At 38.5% G+C, this 24362-nt stretch overlaps 1 protein-coding gene across 26 annotated transcripts in view; it reads left to right on the top strand.

Moving 5' to 3' along the window:
• rims1a (regulating synaptic membrane exocytosis 1a) overlaps nucleotides 1-24362 on the top strand; it is a 90579-nt gene that overhangs the window by 39389 nt on the left and 26828 nt on the right. For 25 of the 26 annotated variants that reach the window (XM_055171304.2, XM_055171300.2, XM_055171299.2 and 22 more), the window contains 13 exons: nucleotides 6980-7281; nucleotides 8004-8854; nucleotides 11970-12010; nucleotides 12303-12413; nucleotides 15874-15973; nucleotides 16098-16221; nucleotides 16769-16815; nucleotides 17178-17293; nucleotides 17388-17518; nucleotides 18873-19044; nucleotides 19209-19362; nucleotides 21113-21169; nucleotides 23574-23733. In XM_055171304.2, the coding sequence (XP_055027279.2) occupies nucleotides 6980-7281; nucleotides 8004-8854; nucleotides 11970-12010; nucleotides 12303-12413; nucleotides 15874-15973; nucleotides 16098-16221; nucleotides 16769-16815; nucleotides 17178-17293; nucleotides 17388-17518; nucleotides 18873-19044; nucleotides 19209-19362; nucleotides 21113-21169; nucleotides 23574-23733 (2366 nt within the window). The remainder of the gene's footprint in view (nucleotides 1-6979; nucleotides 7282-8003; nucleotides 8855-11969; nucleotides 12011-12302; nucleotides 12414-15873; nucleotides 15974-16097; nucleotides 16222-16768; nucleotides 16816-17177; nucleotides 17294-17387; nucleotides 17519-18872; nucleotides 19045-19208; nucleotides 19363-21112; nucleotides 21170-23573; nucleotides 23734-24362) is intronic. The other variant, XM_055171302.2, reaches the window with a different exon arrangement.

Raw genomic sequence — 24362 nt, 5'->3', positions numbered from 1 at the left:
TCTACTTTAAATTAAATTGAAAATGCCTGTTTTTTCTGTTTATACAGGGTTGGTTGGTTAGTTAATTGTATTTCCTTTTAGCTGAACAGATTCTTGGTTTTTGGTTTAAAAAAGAGAAACCACATGAACATGTTATTTATTAAATTAATGTTTTCAGTAGAGCTTTTGAGATCTAGTAGTTCAGTAGCTTTGTCCTTATTTGTGATGGGCAAATTGTGATTGTGTACGCGGCAAGCAATAGCTTGGTTACATGTCGTTTTTGCCAAAATAGCTTGCGAAAAAAATATGATATTCCATCATGTAAAGTCAACAGTGATAACAAGGTGTTTGTTTTTATTTATGTTATTGCATATCAAATTTTACTGATAACCCAAATTTTGCCTTGTTTTAGCTTCAACCTCTGGGCTGTGTTTATATAGGTTCTTGTTGTTTGTTTCTTATTTCTACTTTGATTTACTTCAGTCATGCATTGCATACAGTAAATACTTCATTATAGTAAATGCTCCATTACAGTAAATACTCCATTATCCTATTTTTAGCCATTTTATTCACTTTGGCCTTTAGTTTAATGTAGAAACCTCAATCTTTGCTTCTGATACTGATACTTAGACTGATTCTGTTTCACTTGCATCATAGACATTAAATCCACAGCCCCACTAAACAACTCAACATAGATTTTTAACACCTAACGCACAGCTTTCTGCTATTTTCACACTGACACTTATGAAACAGAGGGAGGGGAGAGAAGGACTCTGAAACAGATTTTCTGGTTTAATCTGTTAAATCTTTAATCATGTTTAATATTTTGTCCATTAACTTTTTGCATTTCATTTCTATCTAAAGTTGAATGGACATAAATGGTTGATTCTAACGAAATACAGATTTAGAAGGTGTCCAGCATCAGAATTTTTAAAAAGCCCTTGAAGCCAATTTTTTTTGCACATATAATATTAAGGTCTGAACTTACAATAAATAACCATTCTTTTTAGAGGATTTTAAAAATATTTCCTATAGAATTATTTGAATTTTTTAGATTATCATTATCAAAAATTATCATTACTGCAACATGATATTACATTAAATATATGCCTTTACAAACTCATGTTTCAGTAATGACAACTAAAAAGTTGTCTAGGTACTATGACAAACAAAATTTTAACATTTATCTGGAGAGAGAAAATAAGAACTGCTTACCTGGTAGCCATATTGAGCGTCACAGTCAATTATGTCCCTTACAACATTTTTTTAAATGTTAGTTCATTGAGGGCTTAAACAATGATTGAAAATTGTTGCAGAGGATGAGAAAATTGGTCTTGGACACATTTATATTCCTTATTATTGTTTCTACATTTACCAATAATCACCAAATACCACATGTTTCTTTACTGTAAATGTTATAGTATAGCATGCACTGAAGCTTTTTATTTTTTTAGATTTTTTAATTATAAACATTTCCATGTCAAAGAACCCAAATCCAGTCATAGACACGTTGCGATAATGAACATTTCCCCCTTAAATGTGGAAAAAACATCAAAATTGGTTTGTATGATGTCATTTGAAATCATGTGCAAAATAGTACATAAAGAGATGTTTGTAACTGTATGCTTTTTATTTTGATAGCATTTACTTTTTTATCAAAATGTTTCATGACACCTCATAAGTCTAATTTCGCGAGAATTACCCAAATGTGTTTTGGTAGTCTGTGAACACAACCACCCTACAATGAAATATTTTTTTTAATCTCCATTAAACCAGGGAGGCTTATTAGACATGATGTTTTGATTCTCTTATTAATATGATGCCACACTTACAAAGCCCCGCCCATGGCCACTGACTGACTGGTTAATTTTACCCAAAAGCTTTTCTAATGTGTTTGTTAGCACGCTGTGGCACTAATGCGGTTAAATATACTATTGTCCCAGACTGTTTTCACAGGAATCAGATCTATTTTTAACCGAAAGCAGTTTGCATTTAAAGGCACACGCATGAAAACAGCACCTTTTTGCTCCCTCCCAAATTGGGGCATGCATTAATAAATGATTGGTCTGGCATTTTAAGCTGAAACTTCACAGACACATTCTAGGCACACCTGAGACTTATATTACATCATGTCAAAATGGGCCTATATTGGCACTTTTAAGACAAAAGTAGTTTCTTTGGATTCTGATTAAATTTGATTGCGTTAGTGTGTGAGATGTGGTTGTAGCAGCAGTTATTGTCTGAAGTGGGTGATGTTGTCAGGCAGTGGCTCTTCCGAGGGGCGCAAATTTAAATTTAATTGTTTTCACATACAAGAGTGTCATGTGTGTTCCTCGTGTTTGCAAAATCTGTTCGTTGCATCGTGAACCATGTGCATCATGTGTTTTCTCTCAAAAGTGCCTGCTGCACACGCGTCAAAATCGTTTATGATGAAAGAGACGCTCACATTCACAAAATACACACAAGAAACTCTCTTAACAGTAAACTCTGATTACGCATGAGATTTTGCGAGTATCTGGCAAACACGAGCGTCTCTTTTATCATAAACCCTACTATACACAAACATTGATATTTTTGATAACCTAAAGGGCCGTTCACATTATAACAAAATAAATATAACGATAACTATAGCGATAACTATATTAGCGTCCACATTATAAGGATAACTTTATGCTAATTCGCTTACGCGTGGGGCACTCGCGCAAATACTTGCCTTTGATGACATTAACTTTTATTGGATATTTATTGTAATAAAAACTTTTGCAATTTTTTACATGTCACTGAATATGTAAATATGCTGTTCTTGTTGCATTTACACAGCAACCCAGCAGATCTCCTCAACACGCTGCGTTTCGTGTCTAAACAGTGAATCTAGTTTGTGTAATCTAAGGGGCTGTTTACACTTGGTATTAAGATGTGTTTTCGTCGATCGGATCACAATGGACGAGAGAGACACATCACGTTTACACCTGGTATTTAAATCCGTCTCTTTTGTCCACTTTCGACTGCTTCTATCCTTAATACTTTGAGGGCGTGGTCTGTGAGAATGTGGGCGAGTCTCTCAGCTGTCATTTGAACACGAGCGGTAGTAATGCTGAGTTTATATGGACACGAACTAATATTATGTCGGAGTCCACTGCTTGTGTATTAATGAAAGATGCTGCACAGTGTTTTGTATAAGTATATGTTAGAGCTTTCTCTGAATTTTCAGCGCAATTGATGAAATAAGATCGCGCAACTATCACACGCTTGCAAAATGAAACTGCGGAGATCAGCCGCTTTAGTTTTATCATTGAAAGGCTAAAAATAGCACTGTTCACCGTGTGTTCGCGCCAGAAGTCAGAAAAGACGTAAAACTCTTTGTTTAGTATCAGATTAGATAAATGGGCGGAGAGAAGGCGGTCGCGTGTTGCTGTTCAAACACATTCAACCACATGTGCGTTTACACTACAAAAGCAATTCGATCGATAGGGGTTTCGACTACCTCTGAATGTTTACACCTGGCATTAACGTCGTCCACTTGTGATCCGATCGATGAAAACGCATGTTAATGCCAAGTGTAAACAGTCTCTAAGTTAATATCTTACCTTTCGACGTAGTCAGTGTGGTAGGAAAAAAGCATTACGAGGTGAATTTCACAGCAACTGCATCAGCGCCGGATACCTGAGGTAATTTTATGTTATAGACCTGTGCATTGAGCTTTTCCACTGTCATTTCAAGTGCGCATGTACTTGAAGTTCAAATAGATTTGATTGGCTGTCAATGGTTTATCGTTCATCAGGTGGGGAAAAATCGATCAGAAAGTGATCCCAACGATATAGTTCGTTGTATCTGTATCGTTATAGTTATGGTGTGAACTCCGCTTTTGTCTTTAATATAAAAAGATCTTCAAAACTATATTTTTTTATCGTTATCGTTATAATGTGAATGGCCCTTAATTCGTCGATGCCAGAAACTTCACTTATGAATTTTGGTTATCGAACAAACCATGCACGTCTTCTTACTGAAAATGTTCAGCCAGATATCAGAGAACAATCTGAATGCAAGATCAGCAGCAGCAGATTCCATCATTTACACATAATGACCGCAAAATGTGCTATCTTTTACTTGTTGTTCAGCTATCATTATAAATAATAACCTTCTTCTCAGACCATTAGTCATTGAATCTTTGGTAAACACTGCAAGTTTATTGATTGTTGCAGAACAAAACAACCTCACTCAGTCAATTTTTTTATTAATTTTCTTTTGAACGTTCTTGGATCAAAAATTCGAATCCACTTTGCTTGCCTGTGTGACCTCTTTAATTTCTAACTTAAAGTTAAAAGGGTCATGCTTACAGCAATTATAGCTACCACCAATCCAGATTCATCTTGCTGACACAATTCTCTCATCCTCTTAAAGGTATTACAAAGACAGTCCTTGATTAAACACATGGGTGAATTCTCTCACAGAGATTATTTAACATATTCTGTAATATTGTAGTTATAACCTTCTCCTCAGACCATTAGACCATTAGTTATTAATCCGACATAGCATGCAAAGTGTATTGCTGTATGTTAGAGAAAAATCAGTTTCCCTGAATCCAGTTTGTCTTACTGTCCTATCTGTAAGTGAGAACATGTCCCCTTTGCTCTCTCTCTCTCTCTCTCTCTCTCTCTCTCGCATCAGGTATCTTGTTGTAATCGGTGTGGTGAGGGTCGGGGGTGTTTCTGACAGCTGGGAATTCTACTGTTGATTTAGTTTAGATTAGTTTGGAGCACAGCCAGCCCTGTTCAATCACAGCGTAATGCTTTTTCATTGTAAGTGACCTGCCCCTCTTGCCCCCTCTATACTGTACACAACACCGCCACCTCTGAATCTTTCAGTGCTCGTCCCTACAGAGCAATCAGCCGGCAAATTCCCATTCCCATTATGCATCACCCATGTGAGCACCAAGGCTCCCAATTATTTTAATGAATGGGTCAAATAACTCACAGTTTATTGTTTTTGAACATTTTCATAAATACACCACCGAGCAAGAACAGTGTACCGGATCAAATGTCCCTTTAAGAAAAACATTTCCCACTTAGATTAGTTAGATCGGTTAAGTAAACAATTCAATCAAAACACGTGAAAGCGAAAAAGAGTAAGTGAAAAGTAAAACGGAAAGTAGGACAGGAGTTCTGGTAGCAGGTGGTACGTGCGCACATTTCGTTTTCCGGCTGTAACCACAGAGAGTGTTTGTCTGGCATGGGCATAAGCACCAGAAGGCTGTGTGTGCATAAGCTTATACATGTGTGTATGTATGCATTTGGGTGTTTGCACGAGTGTGTGTTTATCTCTGTGTGCGTGTAAGATCACTTAGACGTTGCATCTGTGGGATCAGAGGTTTGTTCGTCTCAGTAAAGTTTTTCGGCGAGATGGGGAATTTTTTAAACATATCCCCAATGGTGCTGGGTGGCTGCCTGGATAAATATAGAAGTGTTGATGCGTGTCTCTCGCTCACACTCTCCTCTCTCAACCTCACAAGCTTTTAATCAAAAGCAATCTGGAGGAGGAAAGTAGAAAATATTTGGAATGTGCCAAGGTCTTTTGTGTTCCTCCTGATTCTGTAGATAAAGGAAATAGACGGGCTGTATGCGGATTAACAGGGTGGTTATTTTATAAGCATGACCCTCTACTGTATGTTTTCCCCCATATTTCCTGCAAAAGGTCATGTGGTCACATCCTATAGCCCGCACAAAAATCCCAACCTCTTAACAACACCATCCATCTGTCAGCTAGCATTACTATTCATTGTTTCTGTACATTAATCTCTGTGAGCACAACAGTTTTGTTTCTGTCCACACAATTTCATCTCTCTTTTTTTAGTCTACACCTCCTCCTGCCTACATTATTCAATTTGTCTATCAGACCTGAGTCACATATCGCCTCTGTGAGATTAGCTTGTTTCAGAGCACCTCAGGTTTTATTTTCGGTTGCCGCATGATGAAGGAATTTCCTACAAATTTTTTGTCATAATTTACCCACCCCCATGTCTTTTTTACAAAGTTGTTAAACCTTCAGAAATGTCTATTTTTCTGATATATGGGAAACAGTGGCGGTCGGTGACTTCTTTTTCGAGGGCGCACGATGCGAAGTTCGTCACAACATGACACAAAATATGTGTTTGGCGCGTCGAGTGAATCTATGTGCATTACGTGTTTTGTCAAAATAAGTGCCTGCTGCAGACGCGTCTAAAGGGTTTATGATAAAAATAGACACTCACATTGCCAGATTCCCGCTTAATCTCATGCGTAATCAGAATTTAATGTTAAGGGAGTGTCTTGTGTGTATTTTGTGAACGTGAGCGTCTCTTATCATAAACGGTTTTGACGCGTGTGCAGCAGGCACTTATTTTGACAAAACACGTAATGCTCATGGTTCACGTGATGCAACAAACACATATTATAAAAACACGAGGGCTCCAGACTAACTTTTTTCACTAGGAGCACAGTGGCCTACAACTAAAAATTTTAGGGGCACAACCAGAAAATTTAGGGGCACACACCGTAAATCAACATGCTAACCAAATATTTAAATTTCTACTAATTTCCACCGTATTACTAATGAATACTTAAATGCTAGATGCAGAAAGTACAATGTGCTGTTTCATTCAGTGTCACATCACAAAAAAGTAAAATTTACTGGTCGCACATGTGCGACTGGATGTAAAATTCAGTGGCACACTCTCAAATTTTGGTGGCAGTCTGGAGCCCTGCACATGTCACACTGAACACATATTTTGAATTTGCGCCCCTCGGAAGAGCAGTCACGAACCGGCACTGAAGGGAAATGTTTTTGTTGACAACATTTTTCAAGGCAACGTCTATAGCTTTGTAGATTAGGTGACACAGTAATTTTCCAGCTAATGTCAGATAAAGTCATTCTCACAAATATTACATTTTATTAAATTAAACCTTTGTTAGATTGTGTACCTTTGTTAGACTTTAAACATTTAGTTTCTCCTGTTTCCGGGCAGGTAATGTGGGTATGTAACAAGTGCCGTAGGCAACAGGACATGCTCACTAAATCAGGAGAATGGTTTCCAGGCCAAGGGCCCAAGTCTGCAGAGCTGGGGTCAGCATTGAGTGAGCCGGCCATGTGTGGAGACCCCTCTGGTGAGAAGAAGTTGCGCTCTCGGTCTCAAAACCCTCTCGGCTCCTCCGTTTCCACTGCCCATGACACCCAGTCACCTGCCCCGACTAACCCCAGTAAAGGCCTCTCTACTGGAATAGCTGATGCGCTGTCATCCCGCTCACGAAGTGAGCCTCCGCAAGACAGGTACACTTTAACCTCTTTTTATCAATACTGTATCTGTATTACAGGAAAATGCTCTTTTATATTGATTTTCACAGATAGGGTCTCAAATTGAACATTTTGCTTTCAGGGTAGATGACATAAATGCAGTGCGTTGTGTCTAATTAAGACACATGTAAAACTTATCCTTAAAGGTCGCGTTCTTTCCGTGTTTTTGAAGCTTTGATTGTGTTAACAGTGCACAAAATAATGTGTTCACGTGTTAAAAAATGAAGTATTTTTCACACAATTGACTTATCTGTATAGCGCTGTTTTCACTGTCCTCAAAACAGGCTGATGTCTTCCTTGTCCTATGAAGTCTCTCCTTCAGAAATACGTAACGAGTTCTGATTATGTAGTTTGTTTAGTGTGTTGTGATTCGATATCAGCTTAGCTTGCCATTAGCTTAGCTGGCGACTAACGTATTCCTGTGGGCGGAGTTTAGTCAAAAAACTGTTCTACTGACATCATTAAAACAGGAAGTAGAGGGCTGTAGTCCAAACCGGCCATTTGCTGTAAAAGACGAATTCTGTTAAAGAAAATATAACGCCTGGCAGTGAACTTTAAGCTTTATCATTTAACATGTATTATTTATGCTATCATAGCAACATTACACACTAACTAGGGTTTAAAAAAATGGGATCAGAAAGAATGTGACCTTTAAGCTGCTCCAAATCTCTTTGTTAAGCTCTGTGATTGTTTCCTAGAAAAAAGCCACCAGCAGCCTCCGACCAAAATGGCAAACCAGGCCCAAGAGGTGAAAGGCGGCGAGGCGTATCCAAAGTCCAATCCCAGGCTTCCGAAGATAGGCAGTCTGGAGAAAATCGAAGGGAAAGTCGAAGACTGGTGAAGGCTCGATCTCAGGAGCACGGCGATGCTGACAAGGGAAGGGTTGTGCTCAGGAGAGCCGAGGGGGAACCAAGAACACCCAGGGAAAAATGCAGGAGTGATCCAAATGCCCTACATCATCCATCCAAGCTTCAACCAACGGAGCCTGATGGACGTCCGCAGCCCAAGCCAAGGGAAGCAGGGCAGATGGGACAGGAGAACAGGGTTGCACGAAAATGGGCGGATGGGCGACAGGCCTCTTTGGATGGTCAACAACAGGCCTATATGCCAGAGAGGACCGTGGGGGGTACAGGTATCCAGGGCAGGCCTGCCGTGCAGGGTCCTCCCTCTAAAATGAACCACACCCCACAGCCACCCGCTCCGGGGTTCCGGGTGGGCCCCGCCATGCCTGTTGGCCCACCTGAGCTCAGGGAGCCCCAGGAAAGGGACAGAAAGTTGCAGCAGAGCCACCTGGACCCCGGCTCGGCTGGACTGTTGCGCAAATCGAAGCGTCAAAAAATGGAGAGCATGCTCCGCAATGATTCACTTAGCTCCGACCAATCAGAGTCTTTACGACCACCCCCGCCCCGGCCCTACAAGAGCAAACGGGGTGGCGGGAACAAGAGGCAGATGTCCGTCAGCAGCTCAGAAGAAGAAGGCGGTTCGACACCGGAGTACACTAGCTGTGAGGATGTAGAGATTGAGAGCGTAAGCGAGCGAGGGGGGTCAGGTAAATATCTTTTATTTACATAAACATCATCAATAGAGGTTTCCATACTTCTGTGTTTGTTAAAGAAACTTTACAACACACTATCCTTTATCAATAGCAGGAACCATAAGCTGAATTATCAATGATTTATACAAGAAAATGGATCAGAAATGACGGCCAAGTGTTTGCATAACTGAGAGACTTTCCCTCCGTGACATACATAAATAAATAAACTGTATATAAAAATACAATAACTGTATGTTCAAATACTTAGTATATATATTTACAATGTATAAACCATTTCTTGACTGTTTGACAAAAACTGGTAAGAAGCCTGGAGTGTTTTTTGTGTTTGGGGGGGCTATTCACATGACACAAGCTGTTAGTCTGGCAAAGTGACTGAACGCAGACTTAAAAGGTCAGTGTTTTAACACAAGCAAGAGGTAAATGTAAACATTGTAGGGTGAACAGGAGAGACAGAGAGAAGGAATGAGAGAGTGAACAGAAGAACAGCAAAACACAAGCTCACTCTTATCAGGGCAACAGCAAGCAATCAGCTTCAGCAATCTCATCTGAATCTTCTTTCTAAAGCATATAAACAGTAAGTAAATAAATATAATATTGGGCTTTAATAATATTAATGATAATGCTAAACAATATTAGCGATATATGAATTTGTAGGACCAAATTTCTGGTTTGGTGGTGATGAAGTGGTAAATGATGGAGATGTGGGGGTACCTAAAACTAAAATACCATTTTCACAAGACATTGTTCTAATTTATTTGAAAAGAACCACATTTTGTAAACGTTTTATCATAATGGATTTATAATTTAAACATATAACTTATTTAGTAGATTAACTAATGTTAAAGCCTACACTCTAAAAATGGCTGGGTTATTTTTGACCCATAATGGGTAAATATTGGACAGAACACATGCTGAGTTAAAAATGACCTCGTGCTGCGTTAAAAATGACCCTATGCTAGGTTGTTGTTATGCAACCATGGGGTATAATAACCCAGCAGTTGTGCTAAAATAACCCAGCATTGGGTCAATTTTTAAAGCAACACCAAGGAGTTTTACCTTAAAATAACGTTTCCAAAAAAGTTTTAGTCGTTCAACAACTCGAAACAGGGTGAAAGGTACTTTCACATTCGCTTTGCAGCCCTCTATCGGCCAAAACTGCACTAAAGAAGTTTCCAACCATCGGGTTGCGGTCCTGTAGTTCAAGTGAAAACTACAAAAACTTGCTTTACGGCAGACCTACAATCCATTCAAAGCCAGCTATGCTGCAGTAGGCTAAATTTTTTACGTCAGTGGTAATGGACAATTCCGCTTCTAACCTGTAGGGGAAGCAAAGAGCAAAAACTCTTTAGTGTTGCTTTAACCCAGCATGTGTTCTGTCCAATATTTACCCATTATGGGTCAAAAATTACCCAGCCATTTTTTATTATTTTATTAGCCAGTGTATTATTATTAAGAATTATTTTTTGGTAGTCAATGTATATTTGTTGGTCATGCAATGATGTAGTGATGAGAAGTGGAGACTTAAAAGATTAGTTAAAATCTAAAGGATAATAGCCCACACAGGCAGGGACGGATTAACGCACGGGCCTATTGGGCACTGTATATATATATATATATATATATATATATATATATATATATATATATATATATATATATATATATGCATATATAGTTAAGTGACATCACTACGTCGTATTTGCATTTTGATCAAATTTACACTTTAAAATTTCTTACTATCTGAACTGGCACAAACTATATTTTAATACAGCTGAATGCCTAAAATGTTTTTTTTATTGTATATTGTCTGCTTCTGTTGTCAGACAACCAAACAAGTATGAAATAGTGACTGAACGTGACCCATTTTTTTAGCATTTTACTTAAGCTCCTAGATCAAATGACTGGTTCAAATACAAATTACTGATCAAATTACAAATAATGTTACTCAGCCATTCAGCTTGGAATTGGTGGTACCATTACTGAATAAACAAAGCAACTGATTTCAGGTGTTGTGCTAAAGTTGTTCCCTCTTTCCCTTTAGTGTAGTGTTTCTAATAGGGTTTTCATCACAACATTTTATTATATATTTAAAAAGACTAAAGATTTAAATGAGTTATACTAAAAAAGCAATAATGTTAAATATTTATGAAATATTTCATACTTTTACCAGATTCCATTAGCGTATTTCTTTTAACCCTATAGCCTGTCTTTTTCTTTGTCTTTTCTGTTTGTTTTAAAATTATTATATTTACATACTTAATAAATATATAAATAAAGCCCACACATGATGTGAAGTGTTATAAATATATAAACAGGCCTGTGCATATTAATTTGTATGTTAACACAATAATTTTCGAACAAACACGTAGGCTATAAATATAAAAATATCCTGTGTGATGGAACAGGCGCAACACCGTTGTCAAAAAATATGTGCTGGGGGGCTTTGAGACGTTCTTTGCCCAGGGCACATAATCCGACCCTGGACACGGGACCAATCCATCACAAGACAAACAATAAAGCATTTTTAGCCTGAGACACCTATTTAATGTTAATGCATGCATGCAGACCTCTTGCCTTTTTATGATTTATACATGTTGCAGTTGTTCATTGGTTGTGCTGGGTTTTGCTTTTTTTGGATTACAGTACAACTTCTAGGAGTAAAAGTTGAATTTGTTTGAATCTTAGAGTTTCGGGTTTTCTCTGTAGGACAAATTAAAGCGTATAGGTTTCTTGACATAAATTGAAGGCCAACGTCATGGAAAGCATTGAGCCTGCGTGCGTGCGTGTGTGCTCAAGCTGTGTCTGTGTCATCATTGCTTCGTCTGTCCAGGGACTAAATGTAGCTCTTAAGCATCGTGCAAACACACATTCACAAACAAAGAGGCAACATTAATTCTCTTCCTCTCTGCAGGTGGGGGAAAGAGGAGAACATATTTTAGAATGTGATCTTGGCTGCAGGTGTCTCTCTGGAGCACAAATATTCAATAAGCTGAATCTGTGAATGTAAACAGATTTGATTTAGATGTGTTTAGCAGGAGCTACTGGCAATTGCGTAGATGCTCAGCATACTGTACTGTACAAACCATAAGAACATGTGTGTGTTTTATAGGGGACTGGGAGTGCTGTCCACTAGACCCCACTGCATGGCATGTAAGTCTTTTTGGTCTTGTATTGTAAACAGCCTATTTAAGGTCATTGTGAATTACTGTTCTCAACCCATTTTATTTCTATAAAGTGATGAAACTATATTTACAAATATTTTTGTGGGAAAAACATGCACTGATTAATTTTTCACAATACGACTGGGACTGTGAATAGTACTGGTGGGTACGGGGTTTTTGTTGTGTGTGAATGTGTGTGTGCTGGTGTGTAAAGGTAAGGGTTAGATGTAATGGGATGGTTCTTTCTCTGATGTGATTAATCTCCAACTTGTTCTCTTTAGCCACCAGTTACATGGCAGCCCTCCAAAGAAGGTGATCATTTAATTGGCCGAATCACATTGAGTAAAAAAGGAGCCATGCCAAAAGAGGCCGGGGCTCTTCTTGGGCTAAAGGTGAGGGGAGAACCACATACAGTACATACATCAAACACCACATTTCTTCACTTATCTGTTTGCAAGGCCACTAGCTATACCATATAATCTGTGACGTTTTATCTCAAAGTACCACATAGATCATTTGTTATGGCATGTCCAAAATGCCCCTATTTGGGCAGGAGCAAAAAAGTGCTGTTTTCATGTCTGTACCTTTAAATGCAAATGAGCTACTGCTCCCCACTCCCTTACCAACAGACAGTGAGCCTGGTTAAAAATAGATCTGTATCCTGTGAATACAGTCTGAGACAATAGTACTGTATATTTAGCCGCATTAGAGCTACAGTGTCTAACAAACACAATAAGAAAAGCTTTTGGGTAAAATTAACCAGTCAGTCACTGGCTGGGGGCGGGGCTTTGTTTGTCTGGCACCACATTAAAGGAATAGTCTACTCATTTTCAATGTTAAAATATGTTATTACCTTAACTAAGAATTGTTGATACATCCCTCTATCATCTGTGTGCGGGCACGTAAGCGCTGGAGCGCGCTGCGACACTTCGATAGCATTTAGCTTAGCCCCATTCATTCAATGGTACCATTTAGAGATAAAGTTAGAAGTGACCAAACACATCAACGTTTTTCCTATTTAAGACGAGTAGTTATACGAGCAAGTTTGGTGGTACAAAATAAAACGTAGCGCTTTTCTAAGCGGATGTAAAAGATGAACTATATTTTATGGCGTAATAGCACTTTTGGGAGTACTTCGACTCGCCTGAAAAGTCCGCTCCCCTTCTCCCTCTCATAATGGGAGAGGGAGGGTGTTACTGCGCCGAGTCGAAGTACTCCTAAAAGTGCTATTACGCCATACAATAGGGCTTATTCGCAAACACCGGAAGTCGCTAGCCGCGGCCATCTTGTTGACATGACATCTGTCCTGCTCATAGCCGCACGTAGATTTGAGTCGAGGGGAGCAGTAGCCTAATGGCTTAATCTCGTCTGTATTAAGAGAAGATGAGCTTGATTATTGTGGAACAATATCAAATAGACCCAGCTTTAAGTAAAGATCCGTCCTTATTGCCAGCCGTAACTTATCCGGATATTTATAACTATATCGTTCATACAGTATCCGCATTCATCATACAAGCAATGAAGGGCCGTTCACATTATAACTATAACGATAACTATATCATCGTCCACAGCACCAAACAATACGTTTATGCTAATTCGCTCACGGCACTCGCGCAAATCACTTGCCTTTAATATTGCTTGTAATAAAAACTTTTGCAGATGTCCTCAACACGCTGCGTTTCACGTAACTCTAAACAGTGAATCTAATAGTTTGTGTAATCTCTTACCTTTTGGCATAACAGTTAGTTAATGTAATAGATTAAAAAGCATTACGTAGTCAATTTTCACAGCAACTGGAGGTATCTAATGTTATAGACCTCAGCAATGAGCTTCACTGTAATTTTAAGTGGCCGTGCACTTGAAGTTCAAACAGATTTTAATGCTATCAATGGTTTATCCTTAATCAGGTGGGAAAAATCGCTCAGAAAGTGATCCCAATGATGTCGTTCATTGTATCTGTATCGTTATAGTTTTGGTGTGAGCTCCGCTATTCTGTTTAATATAAAACGATTTTCAAAACTATGTGAACGGCCCTTAATTCCCTACCTAGTATCAATGCCAGACCTATTATTATGTTCATATAGGTATTAATACTAATTTAGTAACGGTCTCAATTTATGGCAGCTTATTTGAAAGAGCAGTTTCAGCCACTGCTTACAGCTAACCATATGTAATCAAATTATGGGGACAGACTTTGCTGTGAGCATATATCCCTAACGTTACCTGTGGTAAAATTATGGGGACAGACTTTGCTGTTGGGAGTCTCTCCTTCGCTGGTTCAACTCCTCTGTCTCCTTTCATGTTTTCTGACAGTCGGTATCGCACAAAAACTAATTCCGGGGTTCTTTTTGCTGTTGTTAGAACATCCGTGTATTAAACCACACACCATCGCGCGGTTTTAAAAAAAATTACACCGATAATACCATGCATAATACCCACGCTGCCTCGCTTGTCAATTGACAGACTGACAGTTTTATGTCAACAATATGGCCGCCGCGAACATTGATGACGTAGATCGAATAAGCCCTATATAGTTCCTCTTTTAAATCCGCTTAGAAAAGCGCTACGTTTTATTTTGTACCACCAAACTTGCTCGTATAACTACTCGTCTTAAATAGGAAAAACGTTGATGTGTTTGGTCACTTCTAACTTTATCTCTGATTGGTACCATTGAATGAATGGGGCTAAGCTAAATGCTATCGAAGCGTCGCAGCGCGCTCCAGCGCTTACGTGCACGCACACAGATGATAGAGGGATGTATCAACAATTCTTAGTTAAGGTAATAACATATTTTAATATTGAAAATGAGTAGACTATTCCTTTAACAAGATAATTAAAACAGCAGGTCTAATAAGACTGTTCTGGTTTAATGGGGATTAAAAAAGAAGGAGAGGGTAAACTTTTTTACTGTAGGGTTCACAGGGTGTTAAGACACATTTATGTCTTAAAGGTGCAGTGTGTACATTTTTGCGACATCTAGTGGTGAGGTTGCACATTGCAACCAACGGCTGAGTCCACTGCTTACCCCTCGCTTTTGAAAGGCATAGAGAAGCTACGTTAGCTGCCACCGGACAAACATGACATTGTTGGAGACAATTTAGTAAAATATATTTGTCCGTTAAGGGCTACAAACATGGCGCACAAAATGGCGACTTCCATGTAAGGGGACCCTCTGTGTATGTAGATAAAAACATGTCATTCTAAGGTAATAAAAACAAAACGGTTCATTATGAAAGGTCTTTATACACCCCTGATCATGTAGTTCTGTATAATATTTTGCATTTCTGTCAAGAGATCCTTATAAAAATTACACACTGTACCTTTAACACCCTGTGAACATTGGTGGCCGGTGACTTTTTTTTTTGAGGGCGCTCGATGCAAAGTTCAGCACAACATGTATGTTGCCCATCATTTGTGTCGTTCGTAATTTTAAAATATGTGTTCTGCACGTCGAGTTTACCTGTGTGCATCACGTGTCTTGTCAAAATAAGTGCCTGCTGTAGACGCGTCTATAGGGTTTATGATAAAAGAGACGCTCGCATAGTCTCATGTGTAATCAGAGTTTACTGTTAAGGGAGTGTCTTGCGTGTATTTTGTGAACGTGAGCATCTCTTTTATCATAAACTGTTTTGACGCGTGTGCAGCAGACACTTATTTTGACAAAAAACACGTGATGCACATGATTCACATGACGCAACAAACACATATTTTGAAAACACGAGCAACACACATGACACATCCGAACATATATTTTGAATTTGCGCCCCTCGGATGAGCAGTCACGAGCCGGCACTGCCTGCGAAAGTGGATTTTGCTTAATAGGTGCCCTTTAAATATTTTGTGTGGTTGCAGGTGGTGGGAGGGAAGATTACAGAAACCGGCAGACTTGGGGCCTTCATCACCATAGTCAAGAAAGGAAGTCTAGCTGATGTGGTTGGACATCTACGAGCAGGTGAGTCCCGCTGTTGAACACTTTCAGTTAAAACCACTTGGGAAATGTAACATCACGTAATTAATATTCATAAGGTGATCCCTAGTATTCTTAATCTGGCAACACACTTGTTCTCTGTTTGTAGGTGATGAGGTGCTTCAGTGGAATGGTAAATCATTACCAGGATTAACCAAGAAGGAAGTTTACAATATTATTCTGGATTCCCAAACAGCAACACAAGTTGAATTAATAGTTTCAAGGCCAATAGGGTAAGTCACTTTGAAACTCACCCACCCTTATACAGTAAGGTATCGGACTCCTAGTGTGTAATAGCCGACTGAAACAGCAAAGCAGCTCAAGGGTTTATAAAAAACAGACATTTATCTCAGTCAAAATGATGTCCATTCATTCAAGAAACTGAAGAGACCTGAGGCAGTGCTATAGCTGTGAAATAGATGTTTAACTGATGTCTGCATTGAGTTTAGTTTTCACTGTAAGCCATTACCTCTCTGTCTCTGTTCTCCTGTCTCTTTAAAAAGATGTATTCATTGATTTTTCCCTAAACTCTTGCGAAGGGTGTATAAATCTTACCAGTAAGTAAAACAAGTTTAAGACGTGGTCATCCCTGAATGCTCTTCTCATTTACTTTTGTCAGCTGTCCCTAAAGCCCACAAAAAGTGGAGCTTGTGAGGTACACGCCTCCCGACTGCCATCTCTATGTAACCCACTTTGACTAGCTGTCACTTTGTGCGTGTGTGTCGTGCTTAAAGGTTTTAATGTTTTTTAACTATTAAATATGTTGTCTTTTACTTGCAGTGATATACCACGAATACCAGAAACATCACATCCTCCATTAGAATCCAGTATGTATTGAATCAAATGTGATTAGGCATACAATAATGGTATTTAATTGGAATGTAAAACAGATCTTTTCAATATATGACATTACAATATTGGCTAAACAAATAAACTGAACAATAAGCAAAGTATGCATTAAAGTTGAATGAATACTACTCAAGGCCAATTGAGTAAGTCGTATCACTTTGAAATGCACCCGCCCTTATACAGTAATGTATCTGAATAGCCAACTGAATCAGCAAAGCAGCTCTCATAAGGATTCATGTTTGATCCCACAATTTACTGTTACTTTAAATGTGCATGCATTGCATTTTTTACAAGCAAACATTATTTTAATAACAATTAATGTTTTCTTTTTCTCTGTTAGCGGGTTCAAGTTCCTTTGAATCACAGAAGATGGAAAGACCATCTATATCTGTCCTGTCCCCATCCAGCCCAAGTGGTCTTAGAGATGCCCCTCAGCTACTGCCTGGTCAGCTGTCGGTAAGTACAGCTACACAAAAACAATTCCCGTCCCATACCAAGTGTTTGTTTCCACAGGTTGTCTATATGCTATTTATGCAATTATGTTTTGCAGGTGAAGATGTGGTATGATAAGGTAGGACATCAGCTGATAGTGAATGTACTACAGGCCATAGACCTGCCACCCAGACAGGATGGACGTCACAGAAACCCTTATGTCAAAATGTACTTCCTGCCCGATAGAAGGTATTCCAATAAATTTGTCCATTATAAAAAGCAATTTGCTTTAAAACCTTAAATTTTACTTTAATTGGGTCTACAAATAAATGGCTACTTTGGTGCGTCCCATACAAAATAACACTCAGCGATGCAATAGGGTGATTCTCGCAAAATTAGACTTATGAGGTGTCATGGAACATTTTGATTAAAAAAAGTAAATGCAAAGTAAGAGTATCAGAATAAGAAGCATACAGTTACAAACATCTCGTAATGTACTATTTTGCACATGATTTCAAATGACATCATACAAACCAACTTTTTTCCACATTTAAAGGGAAAATTTTCATTACCGCAACGTGTCCATGACTGGATTTTGGTTCTTTGACATGGAAATACTTATAATTAGAAAATCTAAAAAATAAAAGGCTTCAGTGCATGTTATACTATAAACATTTACAGTAAAGAAACATGTGGTATTTGGTGATTATTGGTAAATGTAGAGATAATAATAAGGAATATAAATGTGTCCAAGAAACATTTTCTCATCCTCCGCAACAATTTTCAATCATTGTTTAAGCCCTCAATGAACTAACATTTTCATTTTCAAAAAATTGTTGGAAGGGACATAATTGACTGTGACACTCAAGATGGATACCATGTAAGCAGTTCTTGGTTGTTTCTCAATTCCAAGAACGCAAAGAACAGACTTGCGTTCTCGTGGAGATCGGTCTTGCCAGGCGACTTCGGAAGAACGAACTCAGAAGGTCGTGAGAATACAGAACTCACTTGTGAGAATTGAGATGTGTGCGATCTTCCTGTTGGTCACCTGACCACCGCCATTGTTTTGCCGCAATGACTTCTGGGGCGTAACGCAATTTCATCACGCAAGTCTGTACTCGATGCATCCTCGATATCAAGAACACATCCGGGTATTTTCATGCGTCCTCTGTACTTGCGTTCTTGCGAATTATAATGAACTTCGACGGTTAATGATGACGTAGAGCGAGAACACGAGGACGCAAGATCGCTGAAATTTTGTTTGTAATAGTCCCTAGAGATCTTTTTAGTTCTTATTACTGAAACATGAGTTTGTAAATGCATATATTTAATGTAATATCATGTTGCGGTAATGATAATTGTTTATAATGAAAATCTAAAAAATGTAAATAATTCTATAGGAAATATGTTTTAAATCCTCTAAAAATAATGGTTATAGTAAGTTAATCTTATTTGTGCAAAAAAAATTGGCTTCAATGGCTTTTTAAAAAAATCTGATGTTGGACACCTTTTAAGTCTGGATTTTGTGAGAATCACCCAATAGCAGAACAGTGCATTCAGCAGAAAGTAAACATGTTCACATTAATTCTTTTTCATTATTTAGTGATAAAAGTAAAAGACGGACAAAGACAGTTAAGAAGAGTCTAGAGCCCAAATGGAACCAGACGTTTGTGTATTCTTACGTGCACCGGCGGGATTTCAGGGAGCACATGCTAGAGATTACTGTGTGGGACCAACCCAGAATCCAAGAGGAGGAGAGTGACTTTCTGGGAGAAGTGGGTTGCATGTGTTGCCATTGTCCATTTCTTCACAACACATAAATTGATCTCTGAAATTTAATATTTTTAATATAAAATACCTTAATAATGGTCCATGAATTAGTTTGTCCATGTCTGATATTAAGGAATTAGTCTGACAATTTCAATTCCTGTGACGGTAGATCCTGATTGAGCTGGAGACTGCCCTACTGGATGATAAACCTCACTGGTACAAACTGCAGACCCATGATGTCTCCTCCATTCCTCTACCACACCCATCGCCATACCTGCCCCGACGACACACCCACAATGACACGCCGACCAAAAAGCTGCAACGTAAGTGTTGCTGGTGGTGTGATTGTGTCAGGTTTGGTCACAGAATGTTGGAAATGAGTTGTGTCTACTCACAGCACTGTTGTTATTTGTGCTTTTTTAGCACATGTTTGACCTAACTATGCAAGGGAGTATAAGGTGCAAACAAGCTCATGAAAGATGATCTGTGTTTTGTACTGGGGTCAGTTCCCCAGCTTGTAGACTAAAATGTGGAAGATGGGATAGACAGTTATGTTGCAAATGCAGAATTTAAATTAGAGATATCACACTGGGTTAGGAAGAAAAAATAGATGCTACTTTTGGGTTTACTAAGACTGAAGTCACAAATAGTCCTGAAATGCCAAAGAATTAATAAGCAAAATTAGGGCTGTCAAAAGATTAATTGCGATTAATCGCACCCAAAATAAAAGTTTGTGTTTACATAACATATGTGTGTGTATGCTGTGTAAATATTATGTATAAATACACAAACATTCATATATATGTTTAAGAAATATTTGCATTTATATATTGTATATACATTTATATAATTTATATTATAAATATAAATCTTTTATATATAAATATAACCAATTTTTCTTAACTTATGTACATGATTGTGTGTTTTTTATAAATAATAATTATTCACAATACACACACATATGTTATGTAAACACAAACTTATATTTTGGGTGCGATTAATCGCAATAAATTTTTTTGACAGCCCTAAGCAAAATATTTCAATTCAGATCTGAATTTTGCCCATCTGCAAACACTTGGTTAAATCCCCAAATTAAGTTATTTTTTTAGGACAAACACATTTGAGCTATTAATCCCATTTGGGATTCTAGTTGGGGTTTTACTTTGTTGGGATAATTTATTTCATAAATGGGATTATTTTTCTGAGGTATATTTATTTTTCCTTTAAAATACCTCGAATATACCACATTATAAACAAATATGTCAGCATACTATCTTTATTTCTTCCTTCATTAATATATTTTTTTTAGTATACATGCTATATTAATTAAAATTTACCTCAGAATCAGTGAAAATTCAAGAGCTTATACCTGCTGTAAAAGTGCTGACTCCATCTTGATGACCATCCAACATAGGTGCATTGATTTAAATGTCTGTGAAAATACGGTTACATAAAACTACCCCCAGATAAATGACACAAAATGCTCAACCCAGTATTTGTGTATAGACTACAGCAGTGGTTCTCAAACTTTTTTAGCGTGTGGTCCCCTTTGTGTACGGTGCATTCCTTCACGGCCCCCCCAAAGAAAATTTATGACAGTTCTAAAACTTCACATTTTAATTAAACAAAACATTAAATTATACAAAGTAGTGCTTTTTTTAGGTTTAATTTCACAGAATTCATGATAAATTAATGTATTTTATAAAATGTCATAAAACTGGGGCCCCCCTGGCACCATCTCGCGGCCCCCCTGGGGGCCCCGGACCCCAGTTTGAGAACCACTGGACTACAGTATGTTGGCCTTGTAATATTCTTGTGAAGTACTTTTGTCTGTTTTTCCTATATGTTTGTTCTGAGGTATGTTTTGACCAATGTTGCTTTTCAGTAAGCGTGTAGGAGTGTAGCCCATGGGTACATAATATGCAACAGGCTAAGTTATTTCTGTATGCCCTTATACGTGGTTTGCTGTGGCTCAACTCCAAGTGTTTTGTGTGCAGTCGTTTACGTCTGTATCTCTGTGTCTGTCTGTCTCTCTACTTGTACATCTATCCCTGTGTGTATGTGTCTGTGCAGGCTCGCAGCGTATTACAGAAACAGATTATGATGATGCTATTGGCATAGTCGCCACAGGTGGGTGGGAGGGGCCAAGGCACTGGCAACCTTGGCACTTCTCTGTGCTTTGTGCAGTAGAAAACCTCAAAAGAGAGAAGCAACCAATAGCTGGCTTTCCTGGCCTTTGGAAGTCACCGCTGTTGACCTGGAGACAATGCACCTGTCAGTGCCATTATTCATCTGTATTATTCATTCATCCCATGTTCTAATGGACAAATTAAGTCACTGCTATACAAAATATATTATATGAGAAACATCATTGACTATTCTGAGTGTTCTGTCTCCAGTGCTTTTCTCTGTAGTGTAGTAGAGTAGACCTGACATGAACAAACACAATAACGCATGCATGATAAAGATGGGGAACATGACAAAAGCAGGAGAAAATATGAATAGGAGATCTGCTTTCTTTCTCTTGTACTATATATTTTATTTTTCGCCTCTGCATGGTAGACGTTAGAATATGACATGTCTTTGTGGTAAACTACCTTGATTTCATTCTCCAAACCATATATAGTTTTATACATACAGTATATGTTTTTGACACGTCCTGTATCGCCCCCCATTCTCCTGATTCCATTTACATAATTTTATCAATTCATACTTTAACTAAAACAAGCAATTCATCATAAATGAGCCAAGAATAGCAGTGAAGTTGTGCTTAAAAGTTTTTATGTGGACAAACCTCAACTGAGTTTGATTCAGTTTTGTCGGTTTTAAACAAAACAATTAAAAGCACTAAATACACTCACCTAAAGGTTTATTAGGAGCACCTGTTCAATTTCTCATTAATGCAATTATCTAATCTACCAATCATTTGGCAGTTGCTTCAATGCATATAGGTGTGTTGTCCTGGTCAAGACAATCTCCCGAACTCCAAACTGAATGTCAGAATGGGAAAGAAAGGTGATTTAAGCAATTTGGAGCGTGGCATGGTTGTTGGTGCCAGATGGGTCGGTCTGAATATTTCACAATCTGCTCAGTTACTGGGATTTTCATGCACAACCATTTCTAGGGTTTATAAAGAATGGTGTAAAAAGGAAAAAACATCCTGTATGCGGCCGTCCTGTGGGCGAAAATGCCTTGTTGATGCTAGAGTTAAAAAGAGAATGGGCCGACTGATTCAAGCTGATAGAGGGGCAAATTTGACTGAAATAACCACTCGTTACAACCGAGGTATGCAGCAAAGCATTTGTGAAGCCACAACACGCACAACCTTGAGGTGGATGGGCTACAACAGCAGAAGACCCCACCGGGTACCACTCATCTCCACTACAAATAGGAAAAAAGAGGCTAGAATTTGCACAAGCTCACCAAAATTTTGAAGTTGAAGACTGGAAAAATGTTGCCAGGTCTGATGAGTATCAATTTCTGTTGAGACATTCAGATGGTAGAGTCAGAATTTGAACAGAATGAGAACATGGATCCATCATGTCTTTTTACCACTGTGCAGGCTGGTGGTGGTGGTGTAATGGTGTGGGGGATGTTTTCTTGGCACACTTTAGGCCCCTTAGTGCCATTTGAGCATCGTTTAAATGCCACGGCCTACCTGAGTATTGTTTCTGACCATGTCTATCCCTTTATGACCACCATGTACCCATCATCTGATGGCTACTTCCAGCAGGAAAATGCACCATGTCACAAAGCTCGAATCATTTCAAATTGGTTTCTTGAACATGACAATGAGTTCACTGTACTAAAATGGCCCCCACAGTCACCAGATCTCAACCCAATAGAGCATCTTTGGGATGTGGTGGAACGGGAGCTTTGTGCCCTGGATGTGCATCCCACAAATCTCCATCAACTGCAAGATGCTATCCTGTCAATATGGGCAAACATTTTAAAAGAATGCTTTCAGCACCTTGTTGAATCAATGCCATGTAGAATTAAGGCAGTTCTGAAGACGAAAAGGGGGTCAAACACAGTATTAGTATGGTGTTCCTAATAATCCTTTAGGTGACCGTGAGTGTATATAACATTGTAGTATTAGTACATTGTTATTTTTGTAACCAGTGTGTTGTAAACAAAACTTTTGTATTGCTTTGCAGGAGCAAAAACAGTCTGAGACCCAAAAAAGTATATATTTTATCATATATTCATCCTCATGTCATCTGAATGATTCATGGTGGAAATTTCTGGAAAACTTGTGATCTCCGTTTGTGGGGAAAATTTTTTCTTTTTACTAATCTATCCACACATTAGTCACAAATGAGGTATTATTTGATTTTCAAGCAAAAAGGGAGAATGAACAAGGTATTTTGGTGTTCTGGCATGTTTTGTTAGACATTATCTAACACCTTGTGTCTATGGGAAATAACATGGGGAAAGTTGTTCGGCAGGCTGAATGACAACAATAACAGTGCATTTGTATTTACCAGACCGGCTTCCAAGTTTTGTTTTTACATGTTTGTGTGTGTAATTACAGCTGTAGAAAACCGATCAAGAGAAAGAGAGAGAGGTCGAACAACAACTTTAGAGGTTCCTGATCAGCAGAGGCCAACTCAGTATCGCTCGCGGTCAGTGTCCCCACACAGAGAAGAAGAAAGCAGGGCTCGGTCCCGTCCACCCAATGTTCCTGCACAGAGGTATGGGCAAAGCATGACATCTACTGTGCTCTACTTGCTGTTCAGACTTTAAAAAAAATTACCATTTCATACCTTATCATAATTTAACTCTTTCGCCGCCAGCAATTTTTAAAATAAGTTGCCAGACAGCGCCAGCGTTTTTCAAGATTTTCACAAAAGTTTAATGCCTTCCAGAAAATGTTCTTCTTTAAATATATAAACATACAATATACCAAATGAAAGAACAGACCCTCTGCTTTCAAACAAAAAAAAACCATTTCATCCTACCTTCAGTAGTTCTTTTGTAATCAGCTTTTGAATATGGGTAAACACCACATTTTGAGCAAAAGGCAGAGATAATTTCCTTTTTGTGAAGGACTTTTCATAGAGATCCCATTCAGAGCGATCTTTAAAACAGACACGGACATGCAGTCGCTTGCCATAGGGCAATACTTTCGGGTTTAACAAGTTGCGGAAGGAAAGCCGGAAATACTCGTCATTGGCAGGGAAGCGTTTTCTCTTGATTGACGAGATATCTCGTCAATGGCGGCGAAAGAGTTAATCAAGTCATAAGCAGCAACTCTAGCACTAACATAGAGAGATGATGATAGATCAGCAAAAATGTAACCTGTTAGACCAATAATCTTAAG

Source organism: Misgurnus anguillicaudatus, chromosome 11 (genome assembly GCF_027580225.2).
Source record: "Misgurnus anguillicaudatus chromosome 11, ASM2758022v2, whole genome shotgun sequence".
NCBI classification, from domain to species: Eukaryota; Metazoa; Chordata; class Actinopteri; order Cypriniformes; family Cobitidae; genus Misgurnus; species Misgurnus anguillicaudatus.
Note: the sequence above shows the minus strand (reverse complement) of the source record. Positions and strands in the feature narration are given on the sequence as shown.